Source organism: Dermacentor albipictus, chromosome 1, assembly GCF_038994185.2.
Source record: "Dermacentor albipictus isolate Rhodes 1998 colony chromosome 1, USDA_Dalb.pri_finalv2, whole genome shotgun sequence".
Classification (NCBI taxonomy): domain Eukaryota; kingdom Metazoa; phylum Arthropoda; class Arachnida; order Ixodida; family Ixodidae; genus Dermacentor; species Dermacentor albipictus.
This window is the reverse complement of record NC_091821.1, coordinates 222301271-222319367: the sequence shown is the minus strand read 5'-3', so window position 1 is coordinate 222319367 and position 18097 is coordinate 222301271. Positions and strand designations below refer to the sequence as shown.

General features: G+C 46.5%; 1 protein-coding gene across 4 annotated transcripts in view; it reads right to left on the bottom strand.

Annotated features, from left to right (window-relative positions):
• LOC135919898 (uncharacterized) overlaps positions 1 to 18097 on the bottom strand; it is a 392168-nt gene that overhangs the window by 156795 nt on the left and 217276 nt on the right. For 3 of the 4 annotated variants that reach the window (XR_011511083.1, XR_011511087.1, XR_010570085.1), the window contains one exon: positions 12577 to 12650. Coding sequence is in view for 1 of the 4 variants with exons in the window: in XM_070530932.1 (XP_070387033.1) it covers positions 12622 to 12650 (29 nt within the window). In the remaining 3 variants the exon portion in view is untranslated. The remainder of the gene's footprint in view (positions 1 to 12576; positions 12651 to 18097) is intronic. The other variant, XM_070530932.1, reaches the window with a different exon arrangement.

The window sequence follows — 18097 nt, the reverse complement described above, 5'->3', positions numbered from 1 at the left end:
GGTGAGCTTATTGTGAGGTGTGCTGTATATTCTGCGGTCTAGATAAAAGTGCTTTATGATCTCGTTATATGTGGAGGGAGGGTCCCGATTCTCGCTGGGATGGTCACGACCAGAATAGGTGGCGTCGCGGAAGGTTAGGTCTCGCGCGCTCCTGTGAGCCATCTCATTGAGATTGCGAGGGGCGTCCTCGATCTCTCCGAGGTGTGCCGGGAACCAGCAGATGGTATGATGCTGCAGCGGTGCGGATCGATTGATTATTTGTAGTGCTTGTCTTGCAACTGTTCCTTTCTGAAAGGCTTTGACGGCCGAGCGTGAATCGCTGTAGACGTGGGTGGTGGTCGGGTCTGTGAGCGCGAGTGCGATGGCAACCTGTTCTGCTATCTCGGACTTGTGGGTCTTGACTGTGAGAGCGTTTCTCACTTGACCTTGCTTATTGATCGTGGTGGCAACGAAAGCCTTCCTGGTTGGGTACTACTGTGCCGCGTCAACGAAACAGGCTAGGATTTTCTTATCACGTATTTCGCGCAGGATGAACGATCCGCGTGCCAGCCTTCTGGGTTGATGGTGCGTGGGGTTCATGTTCCGCGGCAGTGGGCGAACCGTGTAGGAGTTGCGTGTGTCCGTCGGAACGCTTTGATATAGATTCTCGATTACTGTGGTGTCATGGCCTAGTTTGGCTAGGATTTCTCTACCCGGTTTGGTTCCAGAGAGTCTTGTCCATTGAGCCCGTTCTTGAGCTTCGGCGATTTCTTCAAGTGTGTTGTGTACCCCGAGTTGCAGCAGGAGCTCTGTCTCGGTGTTCTTGGGGATTCCCAGCGCTAGTTTGACCTTGACCTTGACGCTTGATGTGACCTCAGTCAAAATACCTTGAACGAAGATGCATGCGGCTTGCATGCGCTCACACAGCAGATGCGCGTATTCAGGAGGAAAAAAAAATTAAGCGCCTGATGTTCCATGTATTATTACAGGACGCCGGTAAATCATCGTCCCGCGATAATTCTGGCGGAAGTTGAGAACCGCACTCTCGACGACGAATGTTGTTAACAGTTTCGTTATAGCAAGAAAAGTGCTCTCAATAACGACCTTTATGAAAGATCATGCGAACTGAATTACCAATTTGAAATAATCAGGTGGCTCGCTCGCTAAAACATTTGCTGCCCTACACACCAGGCTGGGATGTATGCGCTAGGTTGTTTCGCAGCCAATACGCCATACATACGACGCTTAAAACTTGCTAACACAGGGAAATAAACGTGACTGAACAGCTGAAGATGCCAAACACTTCGTAGCCGGTATCACGTGACGTCGCTTTCAACGTCACGGCGAGATTCCAGCAGATGGCGCCAAGGTATGCCTTCGAGGCAAACAAAACCTTTCTCGCGGTAGCAGACTGAGCAGGGTCTCTGTCGTACGGGGAGACCTTACATCGCTCAGTGCACTTTCCATTGACACGAGGACGGTATCAATATCTCCCACAGAAGCGGTCGTGAGAGAGAGAGAGCAAATGATAAAGGAAAGGTAGGGAGGTTAACCAGGACTGAGCCCGGTTGGCTACCCTACACTGGGGAAAGGGAAAAGGGGACTGAAAGATTAAAAGAAGAAGAGAAAGTCCACTGGGGATATCGTTCGGTCACTCAGTCCGGGTCACAGACGCTGACTCAGTCCAGTAGCCTTCAAATATCGCAGCAGAGCTTTTGTGGCCTTTCGTAGCTGCGATATGCGAGGCCATGGTCCCAAGATCTTCTTCAAGGTGAACGGTGTTCTGTCTAGCTGATTGAGAGCTGTGCAGAGGTCATGTCTTTCGTTTTGAAAAGATGGGCAGTAGCACAGTAGATGTTCTATAGTTTCCTCGGCACCGCAGGCATTACAGTCGGCGCTATCAGTCATTCCAATCAAAAACGTGTACGCATTGGTGAATGCGACGCCCAAGCGTAAGCGGCACAGCATTGTTGCCTCATTTCGCTGAAGTCCTGGTAACAGCCGCAGTTGCATAGAGGGGTCGAGGGAATGCAATCGTTCATGGGTGAATTCAGGTGTATGCCACTTCTCTAATGTCATACGGTGTGCTACCTTGCTTAGGTGTTGGGCTGCGTCGGTCCGTGATAAAGGTACAGAAACATGGGTTGCTCCTTCGTGGGCTTTCCTAGCAGCTTCGTCAGCGAGGTCGTTGCCGGAGATACCGCAATGGCCGGGCAGCCACTGAAACACGACGTCGTGTCCTTTCGCTATCATACAATAGTGCATTTCTCGTATCTCCGACACTAGTTGTTCACACGACCCGCGACGAAGAGATGACAGAAGACATTGTAAGGCCGCCTTCGAATCGCAGAATATTGCCCACCGATTAGCGGATTGGTTGTTAATGTAATGAACGGCACCTCGGAGGGCAACAAGCTCCGATCCGGTCGATGTTGTCATGTGAGAAATCTTGTATTGGATGCTAATTGATCGTGATGGTATAACCACTGCGCCGGTGGAGCTGGTCTGAGTGGAAGAGCCATCCGTATATATGTGGACTCGGTCAAAGTAGAAAGTGGTCAAACAATCCAGAGCTGCTTGCTTCAGGGCCAAGGTAGGCAGGTCGGTCTTCTTTCTTATTCCTGGTACCGTGAGACGCACTTGAGGTTGTTCTAAACACCACAAAGCTGAGGTTGAACGTGCTGAGGGTGTGAAGCCCGATGGTAGACAGGCACGATGGATGCTGACCTCGTTGGAGAAGGACGCCTGCGGTCGTCGTTCTGGCAGGCAGGCAAGAGAGCTTGATTGTATGCGTGAAACATGACGAACATGGGCCCTAAGCGTGTCGATGCTAATGTAAGTCGTGATCGGATGGTCTCGAGCCAATATAATGGTTCCTGCTGTTGAGGCGCTCCGCGGAAGTCCTAGGCAAACACGTAGTGCCTGGGCTTGCACGCTCTGTAGTTCTCGAAGATTTGACCTGCATGTTTTAGCAAGCACGGGAGAACTGTAACGTAGCAATCCGATAAAAAGTGCTCGATATAACTGTAGCATGGAGCCCACTGACGATCCCCATGTTTTCCCGGCGATAAACTTGAAGACATGAACAATAGATGTGAGCTTCTTCTTCAAATGGGCAACGTGAGGGCTCCAAGAGAGGTCCCGGTCCACAATGACACCCAAAAACCGATGATTTCTCTTGTAGGAGATAGGCTGGCCATTAATGCATACTGGATAACGAGACATTGGTTTTCGTGTAAAAGCGACTAACGCACATTTTTCTGTTGAGATGGTAAGGCCTTGTGTGTGAAGATAGTGAGATGCCTGTGTTGCTGCTTTCTGCAGCCTTGCGCGAACCTGCAGACGAGTGACCGCTGATGACCAGATGCAGATGTCGTCGGCGTAGATTGAGACACTCACTGTTTCCGGTAGGGATTCGGCCAGCCCAAGAAGCGCGAGGTTGAAAAGAATAGGGCTTAGAACCCCACCTTGGGGAACTCCTCGGCATATGTAGTGGTCGGTAGTTGGACCATCTTCCGTACGTACGAACAAGGACCTTTGTGTCAAGTAGTTTCTGATCCATCGATATACTCGCCCTCCTAGTTCAATTGTCAAAAGTGCGTCTAGAATGGGTTGGGAAACGTTGTCGTAAGCGCCTTTCACGCCCAGAAAGAGCGCTACTGATAATCGTTTCCATGATTTTTGCTGTTCTACAGATGACACTAAATCGATGACGCTGTCAATCGATGAACGGCCTCGTCGAAATCCCGCCATAGAATCAGGGTAAATCTTGTGGTGTTCTAGGTACCATTCGAGACGCACGAGGATCATGCGTTCCATGAGTTTCCCGACGCAGCTAGCAAGTGCTATAGGCCGATACGATGCCAGTTCGAGCGGCGACTTTCCTGTTTTTAGTAGCGGTACCAGGCGGCTGCGTTTCCACTCCTGTGGGACGACACCATCCTGCCATGAGCTATTAAAAAGGCTGAGGAGTTCTCTTCGTGCTTCTCGGCCTAGGTGGCGCAAAGCAGTATATGTTATGCCATCGGGCCCTGGTGAAGACGGACACCTACAGAGCGCCATAGCAGCTTCTAACTCTTCCATAGAGAAGGGAGCCTCCATACTGGTATCTCGTGGACCGGGGATGTCGCTTAAAGCCATCGCAGGGACTAAAACTGTGCCACCGGTGATTTGCGCGCAAAATTCCTCTGCGACGTCTATCTCACGGCGGTTTTGATAGAGAGCAAGGGCGTTAAAAGGGTGTCGTTGCTGGGGTCTTGAGCAAAGACCCCGTAAGGTACGCCACACACGGGACAATGGCTTGCGGGGGTCTAGTGACTCGCAAAAGCATTTCCATCTTTGATCCGCTAGCGTATCCATTCGGCGTCTTATCTTCTTTTGCATTCGCCGAGCTTCTCTGAGGTCAAGAATTGACTTTGTGCGCCTGTACCTCCTTTCAGCACGGCGACGTATTGTACGAAGCCTTTCCAATTCAATGTCATTCTCTGTACGCTTTTTCGAATGTGTGAAGCAACGTGTGCAATCTTGCATTGCGTCTGCAATTATATCTTCTAATCTGCGTGCGATATGTTTCTTGCAGATGTCTTCTACTCGATCTTGAAAGATTGACCAGTCGATTTGGCGAGATACATCCGGTAATGCGGCGTCTATACCATTGATTCTCACATAGGTCGGAATGTGATCACTTCCATGGGTTTCAATATCAGTGAACCACTGCACGCTCGAAGTCAGGCAACGCGACACCAAAGTCAAGTCAAGGCAGCTACTGTACGTTGTTCCTCGCAGAAATGTCGGACTTCCGTCATTTAGAAGACACAGGTTGTGGCCTGATGCAAAGGATATTAGTGACCTGCCCCTCGAATTTATCCTGGAGCTTCCCCATATATGGTGGTGAGCGTTGAAGTCCCCAGTTATTATCCAAGGACCGGGAGTAGTAGCCATAATATCTTCTAGTCTTTTGCTGTCAAACTGACTTGTTGGGGATAGGTAGACGCCAATAATAGTAAAAGACAGTCTCTTCTTTTTCACACTAACACAGACGTATTGGTTACCGTCGTGTGGCGCTACGGGTTGCGAAAAATACGTTAGGTCCTTGCGAATGTAAACCAGAACCTTACTACTACGGACATACGTTGTTGAAACAAAAGGTTCATACCCTGATAGTCTTATGGAAGCTGATAAGTTCGGTTCACAGATCACCAGTATAGGAAAGTGGTAGTCAAACACGAACTGTCGAAAATCCGAAATACGTGACCTTAGGCCTCTCGCATTCCATTGGAATATGGAGGCACTTCTGACATCATCCCGGAACGATCGCTGTTGCTGTCGATGAGCCATGGTTCTGCTGTAGAAGTTCTCAAGCACTGGACTTCTGAAGGCTCGCTAGCACCGGATTGATGGCATCCAGCACTTGCAACGCACTTCGAGCTGTTGGTGTCTGTATCTTGTCCAGAAGAACACGAATGGCACTCACCAGAGAGCTGATCATGCCAACAATTTGTTGGTCTTGGTCCATCAGTTTATCAGGAACAGTCGTAATTCGTACTAAGGGAAGAGCGTCGTTTTACCGCTCATACTCCGAGAAGTTCATAGCTTGAACATGCCGATGCACTGTGCGATGCACCGTAGGGTTGCCACAGACCCTAATTTAGCGCGACAGCCTCGACTTTTGAGTAGAAGTCTCTAGTCCAGCCTTGACCCAATCGGTACGGCCAAATCTACCGACAGGGGCTTTTTTTTCTGCTTCATAACAATAAATAGGCCCTATCTCCTTTTTATAATGCAATAATGCGTGACAGCTTGTTTGCATATTCTTTTTTTATTTACGTTGCATTCAGTGGGGCGTAGCCAAACATTTTTAGGGAAGGGGGTGCACGCACTTGACCAGGGACGGGGAGAGGGAGGAAAGGGGAAGGGAGGCTGGGCAGGTCACATGCTAGCACAAAAAATTTGGTTGGGGGAGGGGGGGGGCACGTGTCTGGTGTGCCACCCCCTGGCTACGCAATTGGTTGCATCGTCTTAAACATAAAGGCGGTTTCCCTTTTGTTGTGGTTCTACAGGTTTTCCCGCTCAATTTAATCCAAGCGCCAGTCAATTTAATCCGAGCGCCAGTCAATTTAATCCGAGCGACAGTAAATTTAATCCAAGTGCCAGTGATTTTAATCCAAGCGCCAGTCGATTTAATCCAAACGCCATTCAATTTAATCCGAGCGCCAGTGAATTTTATCCAGACACAACGGAATTCAAGAATCTTTAGATTTCAAGACTTCTGAAAATTTGTGAACATATTATGAGTTAACACCTTGAAAATGAGAGAGCCAAGTAGTAGACCAGGAGCTATCCTGCCACGGGACTAACGACAACTTTTGGAGGTTTTGAAGCGAAAAGCTTCACCACGCTATAGTTAACACCGTGCATCGCGCGAGCCGGCGTATGTCGGAATTAGCTCCGTGAGCGTGTTCGGAGTCGAATTGGCTCTGTGAGCGTGTTCGGAGTCGGCGCAGGTGGCCACTGCCCCGCGCTATGCGTCATCGTTTGACGTTCGCCGCAAGCGCGTGTTTATCGCGGAGGCCGACTATATAACCGCTCGCTTTGGTATAGGCGTGCGAGAAGAGAGTGATACTGCCGATACAGAGAGCTGTGTTTATGGCTGTACAGAAATCGCAAGACAATGTGCCCAACAGTGACGAATAAAGAAGTTTAATAATCCTGCATAACTTATGGTATATATCATTGATAATAAATTTGCACAACTACACAAGGCACACGTATAGCATAACCATAGGCTAAATCATAAAGCATAACCATAAGCTGAACCGTCAGCAGATCCATAACTTAAACCATAAGCATATCCATAAGTTAAACCGTAAGCATAGCCAAGGCTAAATCATAAAGCATAACCATAAGCTAAACCGTAAGCATAACCATAGGCTAAATCATAAAGCATAACCATAAGCTAAACTATAAGCATCACCGAACCTTTTCGTTTCGAGATATCCAGGCTTAACCTTAGCTAAGCCCCAGCCATTTTTTTTTATTTTCTACTTCCTCATGAGCGCGACACAAAAGATGAACATTTTCCGAATTATTTGATAGGAAACGTCAGCATGAGTACGGCGATTTAATGGTACACATTCGATTTGGTCATGGCTATCAAACGATACAATAAAGGTTGATTCGATGATAATCATTAGGCCCTCGCCGAGAGGCTTCGGTCACTGAGCCAATTCGACTCCGAACACGCTCACGGAGCTAATTCCGACATACGCCGGCTCGCGCGATGCACGGTGTTAACTATAGCGTGCTGAAGCTTTTCGCTTCAAAACCTCCAAAAGTTGTCGTTAGTCCCATGGCAGGATAGCTGCTGGTCTACTACCTCGCTCTCTCATTTTCAAGGTGTTAACTCATAATATGTTCACAGATCTTCAGAAGTCTTGAAATCTAAAGATTCTTGAATTCCGTTGTGTCTGGATTAAATTCACTGGCGTTTGGATTATTTCGGCTGGCGTTTGGATTAAATTGAGTGGCGTTTGGATTAAATTGACTGGCGCTCGGATTAAAATCACTGGCACTTGGATTAAATTGACTGGCGCTTAGATTAAATTGACTGGCGCTCGGATTAAATTGACTGGCGCTTGGACTAAATTGAGCGGGAAAACCTGCAGTTTTGTTGTAGGCCATGACCGTTCATAGCACCTCTATATGTGTACATTGGAATCCGTGTTAACCAAGCAAGTACTATACCTTTCTTGGTGTAAATCGCGAAGCGGTAGGAGTAAACGTTTCTGTCCCGGCTTTTCTGCCCGTGTGACTGGCGACTTCTGGCACTGACACGAAGAGTTGGTCGCACGTCGCCAACCAATCGCGGAAAAACGCCACAAATTTGCTGAAATGCGCTGGATTAGGGCAACGCAGCACTTAATTTCTGGAGAACGTCAAATAACGCTTTCTTTTTTTTTTACTTAAAGCGCTGGCTGGCAACAAAATTGAAATGTCTGTGGCTAACGTATACCGTGCCATGGATCATGCAGGGTGCGCTTGTACACAGGCAAACATAGAATTTATTGCAGTGCACAGGCAGCAGCAGGTATAGTCGGTGTCATCCTTGTGTAGAGCGCTGGAACGGCGGCTGCTGAGGCGCTCAGGAGCCAGCCAGTGACGTCTAACGGTAGTTGATGGGGTCAAACGTGCCCAGCGGCTACCGTTAGACGTCGCTGGCTGCCTCAGGAGCGCCCCGGAGGCCGCCGTTCACGCGCTCTACACAAGGATGACACCAACTGTACAGGCCCTGTGATGCAGACAGTTATTAAACTAGGGGTCGCAACCTATTTTGAATGCGTCCCGTGCACGGAACAAAATACCTTCCCAACGTATGTATGCCGTATACTCAAATGTAAGCACTGGTAGCCATCAGATGACTTGAGGGTAGATCCACACTAAGAAAATTCCGATAGCCCTTCAGGCTACGAGTTCGCTCGATGTCGTGGTGAATAAAGTGTTCGAAAATATTCTGCGCACTTTAATACTCCGCACACTTTCCCCGAGCTGATGACACACGTGAGAGGGCGTCACTCAATCTTCTTCGGGATAACAGATGAGACTTTCAGGTCAATGACGCTCTGACTGCTTACGCTCAAGGAAAGTGACGCTCGCGCAGACAAAGGATTCCTTGCTGGCATTTCCCTAAACTTAACGCAATTATGTGCAGATACATGGCATTCGCACAATGTGCGAGTTTCTTTCCTTTTCCAAAATCACAAACTCAAAAGAAAAGACTCATACAAGCGGGTCACCTTGTGTTATACAGTGTCATTGTGCGCTACGTGCCCTGTTTTTCTCCCTTCGTTTCAGGCACTAAATGGGAACAGAATTCCCGACTGCTACGGTATACTATTGACTCGGGGAAGTACATTCCCAGTGGCCGCGTTTCTGTGGACACCTTCGAGGCTGTACACATGTCGTGCAGTAATTAGCGATCTTTGCGTTTGATACATGAAAACACACCTAGGAGAACAGGAACGTTAGAGCCAGCAGAGCATCGGAAAACGTCCCCGAACGGCGCGAGCCGGCTGCCAGTCGCGCGCCCTGTTCAAATATAGCGGACGTCGGACCATTAGCATGAGCCCCCGTGCAGGTAGAGAGGCCGCTGCGCGGCGTTATTCATTCATATGACACCCGTCTCGACCAGCTAAGCGCCTCCATAATACAGTTTCCCATTTCTGCACTCGCCGTGAGGCACGACGTGAAACGTTTCATTAATCAAAGGGCTCAAGCCAACTTTTAGCGGCTCGTCCTGCAGCTGCGATACCGGAGTCCTTTGACAAATCCAAGGCGCTCCACACCGGTGCCTGATCATTTGGGCATCGATCTGCGCGCGGAGCCATTACCATCGATCAGGGCTGGAGGGTCGTCTTTCCGCCGTGACAAGTAAGTACCCGATATCCATCACGGAAGCGTCGCGGTGGACGATTACGGCGCCTCCCAGCGCCTGGTGGCGAACGGGGGGCGCACTTCCTTTCGCCGGCGGTGGAGTTAATTTCCACCGCGCGCCCCCGCGGCATAAATGATGACGGCGATGTCGAGCCTTTTCGTTTGAACGTGGCTCACTCGTGGAACTACAATTTGTTAAGAGTCCCTATATTGTTAAAGAAGGACGAGCATGCGGAATAGTGGACGAGGCTCGACGTACGATTATAAATTTTATCGTGCGATTCTCTTGTGGTTCGTGTGGGGATGGCTGGCGCTGCAGAATGGACGGAAATTTTACTAGTGATAGGCAACCAAGTGCCGTTGTCATTAGATCATGGGAAGAGCAAATGCAGCTCGAAACAGACAATAAAAGAGCAAATCAATATCCATGCAACCAGGACAGGCTGCATTTGTTGTCAAACCGAGATATACGCAGCATGTCGACGGTCATGTAGAGTGTGAATGAGGCTTATATTTATTTTTAGTGGCACGAGCATCAAGTGACACTCTTGTTTTTTGCGCAGCACTTCCGATTCACGTTCAGAGACGACCGGGGACAAAATCAAAAATACATTAGAAAGAAAATACAAAGAATAGTACAGTACAACATTCGTGCGTTTCATTACAAATATGATATCAGCGCATAAGTTTAGTTACAAGGTGAGTTTCTGAAGTGTCTGGAATAATTAGAATTAATTAGAAATCACTGAGCCAACCGGGAACAAAATTTAAAATAAATCACAAAAAATATAAAAAAATAGTACAGTACAAAATGCATGGGTTTCATTATAGATATATCAGAGCATAAGTTTAGTAACAAGTTCAGTTGCTGAAGTGTTAGGAATAATTAGAATTAATTATATATCACTGATTACCGCACACCAAAGCACAGAATCGTAGACTTTAGAGACTCACCACGTTATCACAAGTTTCGCGAAATTCTTGGAAACCCGGAAGTAGAAAGCGGGAGCAATGACGTCACTAATGGCGTCATACACAAGAAGGTGGCATGATATTTAATTGGCTAATTAATGGAAAACAGTTCCTTCCGAGTTCGGTTCGTACGTTGAGTTCCCTTAAAGTTAACCTAAAGAACACAAACGCGGATGTGCGAGTGCCACTAAGAGACACTGAAGTCAAATATTAAGGTCGCCTACCATTTTTTTGTATACTTGTATTTTTTTATACTGTGGCTACACTCAATTTTTATTTTGAGCAATATATTGTTGTCAACCCTTTGATGGGATCATCCGAAGGAAACAGGGAAAATACATCACTCTCATGGTGTTATTCTCGATCGGCGCTTAGGCTGGACCAACATTTCGACGCTCTGGAAAGAAAAGTTACTTGTTGTCTGGATTCTGCAGTGTGGATTCAGCTTGATGACGCAGCTCCACGGATAAACCGTTGAAGTTTCATGTCGGTTTGTTAATGTCAGTCTTGCGATATTCACTGCCAGTACACAATGGCGTGTAACGCTGAAGCGACAACAAGCGGCACCTTTTGATCGCAAGGAGTCTTCTAGTTTGTCTTGGGCTCATAGGTGCCGACTATGGGGAGGCTTCGGGACCCGAGCCCCCTCTGAAGTTTTCCATGGGGTGGGGAGAGCTTTGCCTCCCCCCCTCCCGGTGATGCCGAAGCCTACCTCCCCCTCCTCCTCTCCCCGCCACCTAAAGTGTCATTAACAGAGTTTTGTCATCCATAGCATTTGAGGTTTCTTTTGAGGTGGCTCTACCTGTTCACTTCCAATTTTATTGTGGCTAAATGCTTACTCATCATTATTGGCGTGGTCATGCACGGCTCTTAATTCATACTTTCGCTTTCTTTCTGCAGATTATAACAAAGGAGGACAAGCACATTATAAGCACCTGCGGCAGCTACCTCATCCGTATGTTTTCAGTTAACACTTTTTTTTTTGGTGTCCAGTGTCAACACCATGCACAAACACAACATATTTAAGTGTATACACAGGACAAAGTTTATTATATTTTCAAATTGAAGGAGGAAGCCAACTTACAATTACTTCTAATGGTATGAATAGCCTATGCCTAGAGAATGAATATGTTGCTGTATGTTCAACTCGCTTCAAACTGCTTTGCGTGCTTTCTTGACCCTGAACAAAAAAATCTGCAGACCTCAGTGACCCTTTCGGTAGAGTATATTATCAACGGTTGTGAAATGCACGTGAATTATGTTTGTCTCAGTAGTGCTTCTCTTTCCAGTAGGCAGAGCTAACGAATCATAAAAAAAAATTTCTAATAATTTACAACATTTATTAGGGACGGAAACATCGTCACTTGCATGCAGTGGACATAAATATGTATTTAACTCAGTAACCGAAATGAGTACAAGCCGGATTCCCTCGAAATCAGAATCAATAGCAGCCACGCGCAGCAGCGCTTATACTATACTCCGACTCAACGTAAAAAAAAAAGAAAAAAAAGAGAAAGAAAAAGAGAAGAAGAAGAAGAAGAGGAAGTAGAGAGAGAGAGAGGCTGCAGTTTCGCCGGAAAGGCGAAGCAGCATTAGTCGCACCAAAGTAAGATAGTTACTCGATGGAAGATTACACCACTGAGAGACGCCAGATTCAGGTGGCACGAGAGGACTCAGGCTGTGAAATTGAACTGTCTCCTACTATGAGGTCTTGTAGATGCTCATATAAGGCCGTAACTTCTGGGAACAATTCTTCGAGGTCACATGAATTTTCTTCAAGTGCAACTGCAATTAAACGTATTATATAGATATATATGGGTGGGGTTCGGAAAGCTGGTCGGGCCCCAGCCTCCCCCGTGAAAAATGAAGTTTCCGCCTAGGCCTGCATACTATGCTTGCATACATAGTAATGCATACTGATCACCGAAGAAGCTAGAACCTCCAGTAATTGTGCTTTGGTAGATGGACACGTTAGGGCATGTTTACTTTTTTCGAATATTTGTTTAAAATCTGTGCCACAAGCATTCGGAAGTGTTTCCAATCTGGAATAAATGTAATTTACATTCGCAACTGGTCAGGTACGAGTCAATCATTCCCGTTTTTCAACACAATGACATACCAACGCCATCATAGATATATCCAGAATTAAATGCTTTACTGCGCTGAGGCGGGCAAGTGCCATAATACGAGACTTACAGAGCAAAGCTATCACTGCCCAGCTGAAGATTCAGGACACTTCACCTTTCATTGCAGAGATGGCGGCTGCTCACCTGCATCAAAAAAAGAAGAAAAAGAAGTAGTGCGCGGGGAACATAACAGACAAACTAGTGAAATTTTGAAAGCAATAAAAATCGACAACTGCAAGGACATGTGTATCAGCTGCCCGATAAGTAGCATTTTCAGAAAAAGTGCACCGTTACCTGTACATTTGATCCTATCTTGAGCGCCCACGGTGACGGTCATCTTCATCTTTTTGTTAACTATTTGTTCTTGTATTTCTTGCCATGCAGCTCTCACAGCGCGTGCGCTTACGAAAGCGTTCACTAAAAAAGCGCATCTTTGAGCAATCAACCAATAGTAGCAGTTAAACACCTGAGTATATGTCCTTAAACTTCATGTTTGGGTGAACGTCTTTCTTCCAAGTGTGCTGCTTCACCAAAACCTGTACAAATGGAATGAAGTATCTGGGGGCGTACTGCTTCCAACTTCTCCAGTTGTACCTCATATAAGCCTATACCTATTAAGTTGTCAACCCTGTTTTGTATGGTCAGCTCTGGCGTATACAGGGCGCCCCACCTAACTTCAGCCAGAGTTTCAAAATATGCGAATGCCACGTAGCTGGACAGAACCAAGGTAGTGTTGTTTGTCGTCGCTTGGAGATACTAAGTTATTTTTTCATTCCGCCTAATTAGATAATTAGTCTTAATTAGTCAACTTCTCAAATATTATAGTTGGATGAAAAGTGTCAATGAGAAAATTGTAGAGCGACATGAAAAACTCCCGATTCAGATTTCTGTTGCTCAAGACGTGCAACATAAGTGTTTTTCCGAGTGTGAAAGAAGCCCGCGTGTACACGCAAAGTGCCTCGAATGGCCAGTCACGCGGCAATTTTGCGTGCATTCGCGGGCTCCTTTCACGCGCGGAAAAATGCTTTTTTTAAAACTATTTTTAAAATATTTTTAATTTCTGGCTAAAGTTAACTGGGATACCCTATATATTTTCAGTTTCCAATACAATATTGCGTGAACATTTAGTTCAGCAGAGCAGGAAGAAATTTTTAATCTCCATTTTTTTAATATTTAATCTCCAGAAATTTTAATATCTACATTATAGACCAGCTGTATACGATACCACTAGCACGTGTAGGGTAGCCAAGTGGGCATGACCATTATTAAGTTCCCTGCCTCTAATTATATCTCTTTCAAGCTTTCGTTTCTTTTTCTTTCTTTTTCTTGGTCAAAGCACAGCATCACACGGGATATAAGCAAGGACAATGGTGTTCATCGTTTTGTTGAGCAGTATGTAGTGCAATTGCAATGGAATCCCACTTACTATGGTGTTATGCGCACCTCGTATTTTACAGACCTTTAGTATACGCGATACAGACAAAGTCGATCATTGTTGTTCCAAGTGGTATCATAATAAGGAGAACGCGCAGTATAGCAGATATGTAAGAAGTGTAGCAACACTACGAAAAACGAAATGGGTGAAAAAGCACACACACGCAATCTTACGTCATTATTTCAACTTTGTATCTTTCGAGACTAGGTCACCGCTCTGCAAACGCGAGAAGTCTGTCTTCGTTTCTTTGTTTCTTTCAAATGTCGACGAGCGAATACCTTTGTAAGCGCTGTTTGCACTACGCGCGCACACAAGTGAATAAGCTCGGAGGTGCACAGCGAGCCCGTAAACGTGCAAACTCTTGTTTGCGTAGTAACGGCCGTCGCGAAAAAAAACAAAACAAAAGAAGCGCAGCTGGTCTGGTTACATTAACAGACAGCTTGCTTGAGATCCATATAATTTGCAGTAGCTTTCCTCTTGTGTCTACCCACCGCAGTCAAAAGAGTAGGCGACAGTTCCTCTTGCGTATTGGTTGAAGGCTACGCAGCGAAAATGCTCGTGTATTTATTGAGACGTGACCGAGTTGAATCAGCGGATCAACTTCCGTCTGCGCTAAATTGTGAATAAATGATGAGGATGCGTAAAATATAACGTAAATTTTCGAGCAAAAGGGTAAACTCATACCTTCAGGTATTCTTTGCAGGGTAAATTTTCACCTTCTTAGACGCCTATACTGTACCTTTGGCATCATGCGGCTTCCTTTGGTTTCTGTCTGTTCGTCTTCCGGAAACGGAAAAATAAATACAGTCAGCGCAGAGAAGAAGGAGAAAGCTTAACGAAAAAAAACAAAGCAACTCGGTCCTTTGTTGAACATGGAAAGAAGCCGGGGCAACAGTCATTGAAGAGGATCACGTCGGACACCGAAAGGCATATTCACATCAACGGAGTGGTAGGTATCCCTAAAGAAAGTCGGCTACACGAAAGATTTACGTGCTCCCGAAGAAAGCAGCTGTCACTTAAATAGGGAATAAAGAGGTGCGAGAACACCCGCAGGAAATAATTTGTTGCCGAAATTAAATCTTTAGCATTATGCACAATAGCCAGCAATCTTCTGGAATACGTTTGTCATGGCAAATCAATTTCGAACAATCAAACTATACGTGATCGCATTTTCATGGACTCATATGACAGCACTGTTCTCTAACAACCTTTCTTTAGTTTCTTGCCATGGATTCCACTTGCAATAACTAGCACGCCAAACCTGCAGCTGTAGGCCAACCTTTATGTGACAGCAATTGCAACCTTTCCACTTATCACAAAAAATTTCTCTCGCTCTCTGCTGCACTGTAGCGGACGATGATCAAGACGAGAAGAATGAAGGGGAAACTCAAGAAGGAAGTGCACACTTGCGTCAGTGCATTCATGCATTCACGCATTCATGCTACAAGGCCCGAAACATTCCACAACTGTTCGTAACGTCACGGCGAGGACGTTCTCGATCCGACGCTCTTCGGATTCCTATGCTCTTCTTGAGTTTGCGTGAATTAGTGTGCGTGCGTGCATGCGTGTACGTGTGCATGTACGTGTGTGTTTGCATTTGAAGGTATATACGCGTAGCCTTGCATATACTTACAGCATTCGTCCTGCCAAAGTACCGCCATCATGGCATGAAGCACCTGCACCTATCCACGCCCCATACCCACTGGTGTGCGAGACCAGCCTCGTTCAGGAAGGCGAGCAGAATATGCGCCACATCCCGCCCAACAAACAAGGGACCTTCAGAACAGAACGATTCTGAAGGAATGCCTTACTTAACGATAGCCGCCTCTGCGCATGCTTTCCATGAGTGTCTATCGGTTTCTATCATACAAAGTGCATTAAATCAAAAACTGAACCTCGCCACCCAAACTGCTTGAGATGCACACAGTGAAATTCCACGGCCTGGCTTGTTTAGCGATGCTTGGGTAAGGGTGCTCAAAAACACTAGTGTGTGTTGTGCGCGTTGGTATCCGAACTTGGATAGCATTTTAGTGCCAGCAGAAAAAGACAAAAGGTAGACGTATCCACGATGCGCATAGGGGTGTCTACGTCTCTCTTTTGTCCTTGTCGATAGCTTATCAGCGGTAACGCATACAGTATATTCATACTCCCTGTCAACCAACGAACATATCAACATACAAACATACCAACAACTGGATTCCAGTTGTTGGTATGAAATAGTTGGTACCATCAAATCTGTGGCAACAGATCCCAACGCGAGCTTGCACTAAGAACAGTATATACAGTATGGCATAAAACCGATAAGGCAAGCACGGCAAGAGCGTATCCCGAGACTTTCAGCTTTCATTTTTATTTCGCATTTTCACTCCTTTTTCTTTTCTTTTTTTACAGATAAAAGAAAAGAAAACAAATGAAAGAGCAAGGAACAAGAACTTGCGCAACAGCTGCTTGACGGGATTCATGTCCCTTTCCTGGTGGCGCTGAGGCCGAATGCAACCTGTAACAGTATTGAGCTCTACTATTGTTGCCAACCTAGGCCGGCAACAGTATATATTGGAGCTGGTACATTTCGGCGACGAGAGCACCGGCTCTTTCATTTTCAATAGACTGTATACAACGTGTGTTGTGATTTTAATGCCGCATCCTTATATATACAAGTCTGTCCATTCACCTATCTTATAGTTTAACGCATAGCTTATATGGCTTCCTGCGGTCGCTTGCCCTTATTCCAGGCGAACCAAGTGAACTATAAGTCGAACTTCGATAGTCGCCAGGTTGCAAAATCTTATTGCCTTATTGCAAGAGCGCAGCGGTCGCTTCTTTTGTACACCAAAAAACGCCGGCTGCTTCAGGCAGCGTTCGCTCCGAAGACATCATGCACAGTGAGTAATCGCTTTTATTTGACCCAGAAGTCGAACTTGGCTGAGGGGCCTCGCGTGAACGGGGCCATCGGCTTACGGAGAGTTCCCGTGCTCTAGACTGGGTGCGTTGGGCAAACCAAACACATGAAATGTGCAGAACTGTGAGAATAATCGAAGAGCTCAAGGATGCAGAGTCGTTAAAGTGCTAATGTTTCCACACACTTTTCTGTGATTCATTTGCTGCGGCAATGAAAAGTTCACTTATAGAGGCTAGGTTTGCCGTTGTTCGACACCTGCTCTGACAAATGCCAGTGGCACTCATCGTGTTCGTTTCGGCAGTTGGCTCCTTCGGCAAATGGCAGCGGGTATATCGCTGGCGATTCTTCACTTAGATTTCCGTCGCTCGAAACAACGAGCTTCGGCCGTGAGCGAAGGGAGAAGGGAAAGGGCTGCCGCGTGCCAACTGGCCTGTCGGCCGGTTCGCGGCGCCTCTATCGAAAGCGCTTTTGAGGCGCCGCCGTGTAATTATCAATTACAACGGCCGCTATTCCGGGAGGGGGCAGCGCTTCCCCCCTCTCCTCCAGCGGTCGTCCTGCGTGTTCCGTCTTTCTTTGCTATCTTGATTTGCCCCCCCCCCTCCCATCCCCGCATCTCATCCTCCCACTTACAAGTCTCTTCCATCTTGATACTTTTTGTTTCTTCGAGAATGCGACCGGCAAGAAGACAGCCACTCGCCGCCATGCAAAGTTTGTGTTTTCTTTTCATCGCGGGCCCTTCATCGACGACTATTCCCACAATCGCTAGTTGCTAGTGGGAGCATTTTGACGCTATGTGCTGCTTTAGCTATTTTTCTGCAGCTTTCGCTAGATTCTTGTCTCCTTTCACGTAGTTCCATAAGATTGCACAGTATGCATAACAAGGAAATGCTGCCGACATATTTATCGCGTCTTAGCCCTACACGAGAAGCATCTATGAAATCTGCCGCTTACCGAAAGAAACAAAAGCAAAATTCACGATGTTCACCAAGATCTGAATTATGCAAAGTGGCTGTTAGTTACCCTCCTTGGATGTTGACAAGTCCTAAAATAGAATTAACGGTTGACGGCATTATATCTAAGAGAGACATATTCATGGCAGCCGCACAACAACTGGCACTCTTCCAAATTTACTCATTATATCCCGAGTACATCCACGTGCATACAGATGGTTCGTGTCATAAAAATTCCTCGACTTCAGCATTCGTCATTCCCCATTTAGCGCTAGAGCAAACATTTAAATTATCCCGAGAGACATCT